The sequence below is a fragment of the Arvicola amphibius genome, chromosome 12, assembly GCF_903992535.2.
Source record: "Arvicola amphibius chromosome 12, mArvAmp1.2, whole genome shotgun sequence".
NCBI classification, from domain to species: domain Eukaryota; kingdom Metazoa; phylum Chordata; class Mammalia; order Rodentia; family Cricetidae; genus Arvicola; species Arvicola amphibius.
This window is the reverse complement of record NC_052058.2, coordinates 25213226-25226217: the sequence shown is the minus strand read 5'-3', so window position 1 is coordinate 25226217 and position 12992 is coordinate 25213226. Positions and strand designations below refer to the sequence as shown.

Sequence of the window (12992 nt, the reverse complement as noted above, 5' to 3'; positions counted from 1 at the left end):
CTTAATAGCTTCTTAAAATATGTAATAAGGACTATGTAAATTTATCAAATTCTATATATTGAAAATTTCACTCTACTGTCATACTCATAATTTAGCTTTAATATGAAAGTTAGGTTGGACATTACTTCAGAATTTTAAAAAAAATATTACTCACTTTCTTACTTCTAGTGTTTTGGTTTTTTTTTTTTTAAGTAAAAAGACAATTTTATTCTTGACCTTTTTTTTGAGACAGGATTACTCTTAACTTTTTGTAGATGAACCTGCCTTTTCTCTCTCCTTTATGCAAAGTTGCAGATAGCCTGCCTTTTTTCCTCTCATAAAAAATACAGAATCTCTGTAGAGCCTGGTGGCACATGCCTTTAACTTCAGCATTTGGGAAGCAGAGGCAAATGGATCTCTATGAGTTCAAAGCCAGCCTGGTCTACAGAGTGAGTTCCAGACCAGCTATGGCTGCATACATTTCTGAGATCCTGCCTCCAAAAACAAACAAAACTTTACAGTTGGCCTTTTTGTTGTTGTCTTGTTTTTGTTTGTTTGTTTGTTTGTTTTGAGATTTACTCTCACTCTGTAGTTCCTGGTGGCTTCAGACTCACTGGAGGCCCAAGGCTGTCTTTGGACTCATGTAATCCTTTTGCCTCAGTTTACTAATTGCAGGGATCATGAGTTTTTATTTTAAAAAATGATTTTTTTAATCATTTAAAATCTCGGTATTTTGTGTTTCTGGGCATGTGGTGTCCTCAGAGGCTAGAAGATGGCATCAGACCCCTTGGAAATTGAGATGCAGGGTGTTATTAGCCACTATGTAGATTCTGGCACCAAACCTAGGTCCTCTGCCAGAACAGCAAGAACTCTTGGCCTTAAGCCGTCTCTCCAGCCCCAACTTTTTAATTTTTTGTTTTTCAGAACTACTCTTTGAATAGTTCTCTATTTTGTTTTGTTTTGTTTTTTGATACAGCATCACTGACTTGACAGGGTCTGTCTATTACTGTCTGGCCTGGAACTTGCTATATCGATAAGACAGGCTTTAACCTCACAGACATCTCTCCGCTTCTGCCTCTTGGTGCTGTGATTGAAGGTGCACCAAACCCAGCTCTAAAGTTACTTTTAGTGTGAAATAGATGCTCTTGTCTCCCAGAAGATGCTAATTAGCACCACCACTGGTGTGAAAGTTTCTTTGCATGCTGTTTTCTCCAATTGCTGATATTGTCTGTAGCTTTTATATTCTTAAATATCTGATTATTCTAGATTACTGCTTATATTTAAGAATGAGAAAGTGAAACAAAAAATGGTTGGAAAGTTTGAACATGTTTGGATGGGGCTTGTCAACCTTGATTTTTCTTACAGAGTGGGATCTCACGGGCCACTTATTGAGAAAAAATAAATCTTTGTGTATTGTCCTAGTACTGTAAGAGATCTTTTCCTGTCCCTGTCTGATATTATAGAGGCTGCAGCTTGGCCTTTACTATGCACACACCCTTAACAGTTATTTGTGTCCTCCTGCCCAAAGATCTTGTATTTTGTCTTTTCCAGAGAATAAATCTCACTTTCTGTAGGGAAGGGAAAGACACAGTTGCCCTGAGGTATGTAATAGTATATAATGGCATAATGTAAATGCTTTTTAAATGTTTCTTTAAAAAAAGGAGAAAGGAAAGAAAAAGGTCCTCCAAGCATGAAAATACACATCTGTAATTCCAGTGCTCTAGGAGGCTGAGGCAGGAGGATTGATGTAAATGGGAGGCCAGCCATTTCTAAATAGTAAAACCCCTATTTCAAAAGAACATTTTTAATTTAAAAAATTCACGACTGGGAATGTAGCTCATCATCTCTTTAGAGTGTGTGCTTAGCATGATGGAGCCCTGAGTCAGGACCTCAGAACGTAGGTGTGGTGGTGCATACCTGAAATGCCAGCCCTTGGAAGGTGGAAGGTAGGAGGACGATCAAGAATAACGGTCTCATCTTTGCATGTAGCAAAAGTTAGAGTTCAGCCTGGGCTATGTGAGACCTGTCTGAAACAAAACAGAAGAAACCTGCAAATCAGCCAGATCTTGTTTAGGCCACTTCTCTTCTGTCTCCACGTGCATCAGTCTGGTGCTAACAGTTCTGAACTTTCTTCACTGCCAGCCTGTGCCTGCCGTCTCTTGTTTTATACATCCTACTAGGTTATGGCTTTATTTTTAAATTTATTTATTTATTCTGTGTGTGCATAATGTACACGTGCACTTGTCATGGCACATATGTGGAGGTCAACTTGGTGGAAGTTTGTCTTCACCTTCTACCTTATAGGTTCTGGGGATCAAACAAGTACCTTTACCGACTAAGCCCATCTAGAGAGCCCTAGGTTTATACTCTCAAAAACCAATAGCAATTTTTAATGAGTTATCAGGAATTAAACAATTAAATCTCAAAACTTGTTTCCTCCTATTTTCTCTGTGCTTCCTTGAAAACAAAACAAGATATTGCCTTACTGTAAATCTAGTGATTAAACACTGCTTGTAAAACATTCTAGTTGAGTACATGAATTAATACTAAGTATTAATCTAATTAATGAATTTGATTCATTGATTCTCTTGTAGTCAATTTCTGATCACCAGTTTAAGAAGAACATGAAGCTGGAGGCTGTGAACCCTCTCCTCCCTGAAGAAGTGTGCATTGCTACCATCACTGCAGTGAGAGGCTCCTACCTGTGGCTCCAGCTGGACGGTAGGCCAACACGCCTGACAGGTTTCCTGTGGCTTTTTTTTTTTTGTTCTTCCTGCTCACCACTGTAGTGTAGCTTGTTAGACTTGGTGGACTTTGAAATAATAATACAATTTGAAATCCAAAATTTTAAGCTAATATTTTACTCTGTGTCCTTGGATTTTCAATTTTAAGAAATGAAAGTCAATAAAAGCTCTTTATTTTCATAAGGGTAAATCAAAATAACATGTATTTTGAAGTTACCAAAATACATTTGTGTAACATAAACTGCCTCACTTATTGTAGTGGTGAACATTTTGGTTGCCCCAAGAAAATAGAACCAAGTAGAATATAGACAACTTGATTTGTCTTTCTCAAAGTGATATTTAGTGATTGGACAGGTTTGTGGATGAAGCTATGTAAGTCCTTAATGCTTTAGCTATTATTTGTGACCTGCTTTTTTTTTTAAATCCTGCTACCAAATAGTCTTTAAAATGATTGCATTCTGTTTCTGATTTATAGAATTGATGTGTAATACGGATGTCAAGGACAGTATTTACTGCAGACATCCTTGCAACATCTGCCAAGTTACTTTTCCTGATTTGAATCCATTGTTCCACATTCAGGTTTATTCCAAAAATGCAAGACAGTAGTCCAGTTAGTTAAAGTAAACGTGATATTTTGCCCTCATATTCTGGTTATTTCAAGGAAATGACTATGATACTTGTTAGCCATATGAATGACACCAATCATAGCTCAAGTTGCTTCTTTGCTGTTTCCTTGCCAAAGGTCAATCTGTGTATGTACTTCCATTTTGGTTCTTATAATTTATATATAGAAAGCAACTTATTTTTTCATAATATTTATATATCAAACTATATGACTTCCATGAGAAAGATTATTGCTTAAGAGATTTGTGTCTGTATTATTACAGCATTGTTTAAAAAGTCATGTGTAGGACTAGGCATGGCTGTGCAGTGCCTTTAGTGCCACCACTTGGAGGCTGAAGCAGGGGATTTCAAAGCTAGCCTATGTTAACCTAGTGAGATCCAGTCTCAAAGACTGAACAAACAAATCACATTAAACAAAAACACTTATAAAGAAAGATGTTTAATAGTTAAAATTTTGTTTTCTTAATCTAACAGGTTCTAAGAAACCTATACCTGAATTTATTGTAAGTGTGGAGTCGATGGATATATTTCCTCTGGGCTGGTGTGAAACCAATGGCCATCCTCTCAGTACTCCTCGCCGGGCACGAGGTATTTTTCTATGTCTTGATTAGTGGATTGGTTATCAGATGATCTCTTGTACAGGTGCTACCAGTTATGGTAAATGTAGACATTTCAGAGAAAATCAAAATATTACCTTTTGTATAGACGGTTACTGGAGCAAACTTTTATTAGCTTAGAGGTGTGGGCTAAATTTAGGTAATCTTGATTTCTCACAGGTTGTAATAAAGGATTCCACCAGGACAGTTATCATCTTAGGACTTGAACTGGGAAGACTCACCCCATGTTTACTCAGATGATTACTGGCAAGTGTCTTAGTCCATTCTGGTTTTGATAGCAAAATTCTATAAAGTGATGTGTCTGCTGTTCCTGGGAAGTCAAGTGATAGGGTGCCAGCAGATACTAGGATCTCTTTTCTGTTTCCTAGACAAGGCCTTTTTCAGATTTAAAATTTTTTTATCATATGTATATTAGCGTTTTGCCTGCATGTATAAATATGTATCATGTAGCTGCCTGATGTCTCCAGAGTTCATAAGAAGGGATCAGAGTCTCTGGAGCTGCAGTTATTGATGGTTGTGAACTACCATGTTAGGGCTGGGAACTAAACCAGGGTCTTCTGCAAGAGAGCAAGTACTCAACCTCTGAGCCTTCTCTCCAGCCCAGAGATGTTCTTGCTGAGTCCTCACAGGCTAATGCAGACTGCTCACTCTCTGGGAACCCTCCATAAGGTCACTAATCCCACTCATGAAAGGTCTGTCTTTACCACTACCACCTGCCTCACCTCCTACTGTGGTAAGTAGGGTTTCAGAATTAATTTGAGAGTACAGTCAGACAATAGCAACAGGAATTCATTTCCATAGGCTACTGAACCAAGGAACTTAGTTCTTTGCTGATCATTGGCGATTGAAGTTTTTTTGTCAAATGGATCTCTTCATAGGGCAGCTCAGAAACTGGCTTCTATTGGAATGAGGTAGCCTTTTTTTAAATTTTTTTTTTTTTAATTGGAGACCAGGTCTCACAGTGTAGACTCTGACTGGGCTAGAACTCAGTGGGTAGGCCAGGGTGACTTTGAATTCAGATTTGCCTACCTCTGTCTCCTAAGTCTGTGTAAGAACAAGTGCTCTTATTTGCTAAGCCACCACTCCAGTCCCTTCATTCTCATTTAGTTATATAGTGGGTTTTTCTGCATTTATTGTGTGTGTATTTGTGTTTGTATGTGCACATGTGCATGCCATTGCACACATATGGAAGTCAGAGAACTCCTGGGAGTTGATTCTCTTTTTCCACCTAGTGGCTGTTGGGAATCAACCTCAGGTTGTCAGACTTAGTAGCAGGTGACCTTATCCACTGAGACATCTTGTCAACCCTCTATTCTCTTTTTATAACATGTTTTTAATTTCAGTGTATTCCAGTGTAATTTATTGACTCTTTTATCACACTTTTATCATGGCTCTTGGTGTCATATTTAAGAAAGGTTCTACAAATTCAGTGCCATGAACTTTTTTCATCTGTAAGAGTTTTGAAGTTTTATCTCTGTTTAGTAATTTGCTTTTATTTTTATATATGATGTAAGTTAAGAGTCTAGCTTTGTACATATGAATGTCTTATTTCCTGAACACTATGCTGAAAACTATTCCTACTCCATTAACTGGTCCTAGTTTCCTTGTCAGATCAGCCTTTCTTTTCAGTATCTATTTTTTCTGTTAAAGTATTTGTAGGTATTGATTAGCCTAGTGATCCTTGAAAATGTTGTTTTTTTCTAAAATGATCCTAACCCAGAAAAATGTTCCTTTGAATGTTAACACTTAAAGTCTAATTTAAAAGTACTTGCTCATTATTTACATACAACCAGGTACCAAATATGCTGATTACAAGCATAAGTCTTTGTCTTTAAAACATTTTTGGTGTTTTTTTTCTTACAGTGCATAAACAACGGAAAATTGCAGTGGTTCAACCAGAAAAACAGTAAGTAATATAATAGATGTCCAAACAGCTCAGGTTTGCAATTTAGAGTATGTAGGGGAAATAACTATTTAAGGGAATATATCTCCTTTATGTTATCTTCTCAGATGGAAGCATAAACTTTTAAGTCAAATTTGATAGCTTATATATTTCTCTTAGTATAGTTCTTTCCTAAAATTGCATTGTAATATTAGACATGGTGGTGTTTACATATAATCTTAGCTACTTTAAAGGCTGACTCAGCAGGATCATTTAAAGGCAGGTTGTATAGTGAGTACCAGGCTAGCCTGCGTTATGTAGTAAAACCCTCATGTCCAAACAAAATTCTTACTATATACAAAAGGGAAAATATATCTTCAATATGTTCTCCCCAAATTAATTTTTTTTAGCTTTTAGATATTGAAGCCATTTGAATAAAAGAGGGAAGTATTTGTAAAAGAAGAACAAGAGTTGTAAGTCAGAGAATGATTCGTCACAGTGTCTTGATGTACAGAACAGCAACTGGACAAGAAAAGCTATGCTCCTCCTTTGAGCCCATCAGGAAACTATCTGTAGCATACTCTTACACGCAGCCTTTGGGAAACAGTCAATTGGTGGTTGACTTGCATCTTAAAAATACAAAAGTCTGGGCTGGAGAGGTGGCTCAGAGATTAAGAGCATTGCCTGCTCTTCCAAAGGTCCTAAGCTCAATTCCCAGCAACCACATGGTGGCTCACAACCATCTGTAATGGGGTCTGGTGCCCTCTTCTGGCCTGCAGGCATACACACAGACAGAATATTGTATACATAATAAATAAATAAATATAAAAAATACAAAAGGTTTTAGGTTCTATAAAGAAGCAGAGGAAGCAAAATGAGAATGCCTTACTGAGAAAAGGTACCAAGCTACAGGGCTAAATACAGATAGGAATTACGGTTAATAATATGCTTAAGCTAATAGACCAAACAGTTTATAACTAATATATGCCTCTGTGTATTTCTCTGGACTGAGTGGCTACGGGACCGGGTGGGACAGAAACTTCCATGTACATTGAGGCCCTCTCAGGCTGCATAGCGAATACCAGATCAGCCAGAGGTATATGCCAAGATCCTGCCTCAAACAATAGCAATCAAAATCCCACAAGAAATTTACAGAGATTATAATAGAGTTTTGTAATTTCTGAACTGTATTTATATGTATATGTATACGTATATATATATGCATACACTTATATACATAATCACATGTCTATAGATTGTTGGCTCAGTTGTCCTATGCATGTTTTGTTGTTGCTGGTTTTTGGGGTGTTTTTTGATTTTTGAGACAGGGTTTCTCTGTGTGTATGCATTTTAAAATAATTTCTAATTAAAAAAACAAGGTGTTATGAATTAAGAACATTCTTCTATTTGATTTACAACTTGCCACATTTGTTTTTTTGAAGGAAACTAACCTGAAGGCTTTGCTGGTATTAAAGGTAATTTCACTGTTTTTTTTCCCTTTATTGTCTTGATCCAGAATACTCTCTTCAAGAACTGTCCATGAGGGCCTGAAGAATCAGCTGAACTCCACACACTCAGGTATAGTATTTGTGACATTGTAGAGAAGAGATCCTTGGTTACCTTTTAATGGTTCTATATAAAACTTTAGGCCAACTAGAGCTACATAGTGAGACTCTTATCTCAGAATACAATAAAAAAAAAGCCCCTGTGTATTTGAAGTATTAATTAAGGTGGGGCTTAGGAGACAAGCTGTAAGTCTGGATAATGTTCAACATTCATCTCTAGGAATGCTATAGAATACATAATTGAATAATTGATATTTGAAGAACTGGAAATAACTGACTATCAAAACTACTGGGTTCATGGAGTAGATCCTCTACTTCTTTTATCAAAAGTGTGGGCCTCTAGATTTGTGTACATTACCCATGAGTTAAACAACATACGTAATTGAGGATAGTTAAAAACTCCATAAGTTAGCATAAAAGTAAGTATAAGATATTTAAGAGCATTGTCAGACAGTATGCTAATCTTAAAAATATGTATTACATGGCTGGGAATATAGTTCAAAGCTTGCATAGCATGTACAAACTTCACATATACAAAAAATATGTAATTTCATAACTCATATAATGGTGTATAGGTTGGTTGCCACCCCCAGCTCATCATTAGAGACATGGAGTAGAGTGCGAATGAATGCTTGTTTCTTCATTTCCAGTGATGATCAATGGCAAATATTGTTGTCCAAAGATATACTTCAACCACCGCTGTTTCTCAGGACCGTATCTTAACAAAGGAAGAATTGCTGAGCTGCCGCAGTGTGTAGGACCTGGGAACTGTGTTCTGGTACTTAGAGAGGTAAGGTTCTGACCTAGGACAGAACTTGGAAATTAAACAGGAGTCTCCTAGGCTCATTCATGCAGAGAATCATGTGCCATCGATAAATAGCTATAGGTTTAATCAAATTAACTGTCGTGTATGGTAGTTCCCTCTTAGCCATAACACAGTTCTAAGACATCAGATAGTGCCTTGAAATGAGAAAAGTAACAAGCCTTATCTGTCTCCTCCCTCCCCCCCGAATGTATTGTATTAAATCTTTTTTGTTCTTGTAACAAGATGCCTGAGGAAGGTTAGTTATGAAGAAAAGGAGTATTATTTAGTACATAGTTTTGGAGGCTAAAAAAGTTCAAGACCAAGCATCCCTATTGATTTGGCTTGTGGTGAAGCTTTTCTTGACTGTGTCTAATCATAGTGAAGACTATACATGTGAGGAAGAATTCTGTTGGCAAATAAGAAACTTGAAAAAAACTGGAAACCTATTGTCCCCTCTGAGGTCATGTTTCCAGTTCTTCTAAGGACCTCTTGTTTAAATTGCTGATGCTGTCACAAAAAAAGGTACTGCCTTTAAAGCTGAGTTTCTTGTAGACAAAAGAAAGATGGGGGGCTGGAGAGATGGCTCAGAGGTTAAGGTTAAGAGCAGTGACTGCTCTTCCAGAGGTCCTGAATTCAAGTCCCAGCAACCACATGGTGGCTCACAACCATCTGTAATGAGATCTGGTGCCCTCTTCTGACCTGCAGGTGTATATGCAGACAGAACACTGTATACATAATAAAAATAAAATCTTTTAAAAAAGAAAAGAAAACATATTTTTTTAAAAAGATGGGTTTTTGTTTTTTAATCCCTTTAGTCAGCATGTGTCTTTGAGAGTTGAGACCATTAATATTTGAAGTTATTATTTAAAGGTGTGTGATTGTAGTCATTTAGTTGTGAGGATTTTGCTTTTGTGGTTTGTGTTCTTAGTTGTATTTTTTTTTTGTTTCAGTAATTATAGTTTCATTTGTTTTCTGTGAATTGGGGAGGATTTAGGCAGAAGTAGGTAGGTGGACTCAGCAGGCTAAACCAGAGCACAGCATGTGCTGGGCCTGGAGGGATAGGTCTGGAACAAGACAGTAGTCTGTACCAGACAGTAGATTACTTTTGCTTTTACACCGCATGGCTGGCTAGAGAGCCCTGGCTAGCAGACTCATGGAGACTGGCATTGGCATGGATTGGGCTAGGGATCATTGTTTCACCACACCACATGGATGAGGACGAAGTAGAGATCTCTTACGCTGCATCAGGGTTCACCTTCACATGGTCCAGGATGAAACCCCTCCCCACTGACTCTAGGAAGGCCTTGCCTGAAATTGTAGGTTGGAATTCCCAACTTCAAAGCTCCAAGCAGTCCCAGATAACTGAGGGGATGGAATGGCTGATAGGAGTGGTAGGGGTGTGTGCCTGTGATTCTAACACTTAGGAGGCTGAGGGAGTAGAATTTTGAGTGCAAAGCAAGACCTTGTGTAAAGAAAAAAATGTTTATGAATGTATGGGTTCACTGTGAGATTGGTTTACAACCAATAAGAGATTGTGTGGTATTAACTCGAGTCCATGATTAAGCTGTGAGTTTCTCAGGCTTTCAGTACCTTCAGCCACAGTGTGTTGCACTGTTTGTAACAAGTTTGAGGACTTGAACCTGTCAGTCTTCAAAAGGACAAGGCAGAGTCTGAGGAACCTAGAGTTTGTGAACCAGACTCCTGGCCATCAGGAGACTGATGCCTGTACAATGTTCTCCTGCTGGTTTTTGTCAACTTGATATAAGCTAGAGTAATCAGGAAAGAAGAGTTTCTGCTGAGAAAATGCCTCCTGTCAGCAAGTCTCTATTGCATTTTATTGGTTAATGATTGATGTAGGAGAGCCTAGTGCACTGTGGGTAATGCTACCTCTGGGCAGGCGGTCCTGGATTGTATAAGAAAGCAGGCTGTGCAATCCTTGAAAAACAAGCCAGTATGCAGTGTTCCTCCATGGTTTCTGCTTCAGTTTTTGCCACTAGGTTCCTACCAGGTGTAGCTTCTCCCGATGAAAGACTATAGCTTTAAGTCAAGTAAACTCTTTTCTCCCCAGTCCCAAGTAAATACAATTGTCTGTGCACCATGATGGGAAAAGCATTTGAAAGTACATGCTAGGGTACTTTTAAATTTGTGGTACTTGTTTTTTCCTGAATGTTGTAAAGAATCTGATTACTCTTAATTTGTAGCTGACATGCTTTTGCTTTTATTATTTTGTTAACATTCTTAACTGGAAATAATCTCCAAAATGCTTTCAAAATGCGTAAGGTTGGCAACTCTATTAATAGTCTAATGATCTGATTTTTCTCCTTCCTGAATCTACATTTCTGCCTTAAAACCCATCTCAGGTCCTCACTTTACTTATCAATGCAGCCTACAAACCCAGTCGTGTCCTTCGTGAGCTCCAGCTGGACAAAGATTCTGTGTGGCATGGATGTGGGGAAGTCCTGAAAGCCAAGTGAGTAGAGTACCTCACCCTCGACTCTTGTAGCTGCTGCAGCTGTTTGTGGTAAAGGACCAGGCTGATTTTTTTCTTTTTTATTTCTTTTATGTTATATGATAAAAACAAATTCTAAGAAATATAAATTTTAAGAAACATAAACATAACACTTTTATTAGAGTGAAGATAGAGAAAATTGTTTTAAGACTTTTGCAAAAATTTATGAACATTCATTACTGCTTTCTGACCTGAACTTTTTTTGTGGCAAGGTAGCAGTTGGCATCTCATATTGTCCTTGAGCCACCCTCTGAGGATCACTGCTCAGGATAAAGGAAGATTTAATTAAAAGATGCTTTTAGAGTAATTAGTAAAAGTAGTACTTAAAATTCAAGGCTGGGAAAACAGAGCTCATTGATTGAGTGCTTTCCTAGCATACTTCAGGCCCTTTGGATTGATCGCTCAGGTAAATGGATAAATAAATGACTGCATACACATGTAAACTTTCACCTAAGATCAGAAAGCAAAGGCTTTGTCTTTCTTGTTTAAATAATTAAATTTTCAAGTTGTAGTGTACCAGATTGTCAGGGACCATCCTTGACAAAAATACCTCTTGCCAGGGTAGGGCGTGGGCATCAGAAAAACAGTAAAGAGGATGAAGACGGAAACAAAATAATAAAAAGGAAAACATTGAATACTAAAATCACCTGCGTTTAATTTCCAGTTGCTTAAAATACTCCTGACCCCAAAGATAAAATAAAAAGACTATATTAACATGATACAAGGAAATGAACATACTGATTGAAGGTTGTGGGCTACATTTTATTTCTAGAACAAGACAAGTATCGCTCACACCCTAGACCAAAACATTCTGTTGGCAAACCACCCACTGGTGGAATCCATAGTCATCTCCTTATAGGAGTAGGAACTCAGTTGGACTCTTAGACTTTTGTTTGGAGTAGAAACAGATCTACTTCTCTATTCCTGAAAAATAAGGTTTGGATATTAGCCACACCTGTTAACAATCAATAACCTTGAGACAGCAGACTACACCTAAATCTAGGTGGGACCTTTGTTTGAGGTAGAAACAGATAATAGCCTTGACCGAATGGAGATAAGTTCCAACTCTCTGACCTTTGGACAAGGTGGAATGGGCTCACGTTTCTGGGCCTCCACACCAGATGTAAGTACAGAACTTGCTTTTTGTTTTAAGTATTCTCAAAGTATGGAAACTGGAAGGATGGCTCAGCAGATAAAAGCACTGGCAGAGGACCAGGTTCAATTCCCAGAAACCATATAGCAGTTCACAGCTATCTGTGACTCCAGTTTCAAGGCATCCAAAACCTTCACAGAGACATACATGCAGGCCAAACATAAGCACACATAGAATAAAATAATCATTAAGAGAATTCTCAAGCTCTGAAGTCAAGTAAAGCTATTTTCAGCATACTTGTGTTCAATTTTTCTTAGGGTGAACATTGGTGCGATACGTTTGGCATCTGATGTTTTCTGATTGTAGATACAAAGGGAAGAGTTATCGAGCTACTGTTGAGATAGTGAAGACAGCAGATCGAGTGCCTGAGTTCTGCCGACAAACATGTATCAAATTGGAATGTTGTCCTAACCTTTTTGGTCCGCGGATGGTTCTGGATACATGTTCTGAGAACTGCTCCGTTCTTACAAAGACTAAATACAGTGAGTAATGGTTTTCAGATGTGTTAGCCTTAACATTTGTCATCTTACATCTTATAGAGATAGGCATGCTATCAGAGAAGCACAATATTCTATAAAGGATCAGATGATAATATACTGTGGTCATGTGATCTCATTCTGTTTTGTTGTTTTATTATATTTTATCTTTTAAAAAATCTTTAAAAATAGAAGAACCAAGGAGGAATTCATTTTTGCAGAAATTATATTAGAAAAAATTTATATTACTTTACTTCATAATCAGAATTATCCCCACACACACACACACACACACTTGTTTCCTCCTTCCCTTCTTTTTTTCCTCCCTCCATGTGTGATATTAGGTATTGAACCCAGGACTTCATGCATGCTAAGCAAACACCCTATCTCTATGCTACATGCCAAGTCCCCCTTTTTTCTTTGTGTGTGTGTGAGGGGGTTGGAAGTGTTGGGGTCTTTATTGGTTTAGTTTGACTTTGGTTTGTCTTTTTTTCAAACAAGGTCTTATGTAGCCCAGTTGTGCAGTATTATGCCCAGCTCATGTTTTGAAACAGTCTTTCTGTATAGCCCTGACTGCCCTAGAACTCACTGTGTAGCCTCGGGTTGCCTCAAACTTTCTGTCCACCTTACTCAGCCTT

At 37.8% G+C, this 12992-nt stretch overlaps 1 protein-coding gene across 5 annotated transcripts in view; it reads left to right on the top strand.

Annotated features, from left to right (window-relative positions):
- The window catches only part of Sfmbt1 (Scm like with four mbt domains 1), a 121039-nt gene that overhangs the window by 97642 nt on the left and 10405 nt on the right, over window positions 1-12992 (top strand). For all 5 annotated transcript variants that reach the window (XM_038348645.1, XM_038348644.1, XM_038348643.1 and 2 more), the window contains exons 12-18: window positions 2574-2700; window positions 3822-3935; window positions 5828-5870; window positions 7363-7424; window positions 8062-8201; window positions 10577-10686; window positions 12185-12360. In XM_038348645.1, the coding sequence (XP_038204573.1) occupies window positions 2574-2700; window positions 3822-3935; window positions 5828-5870; window positions 7363-7424; window positions 8062-8201; window positions 10577-10686; window positions 12185-12360 (772 nt within the window). The remainder of the gene's footprint in view (window positions 1-2573; window positions 2701-3821; window positions 3936-5827; window positions 5871-7362; window positions 7425-8061; window positions 8202-10576; window positions 10687-12184; window positions 12361-12992) is intronic.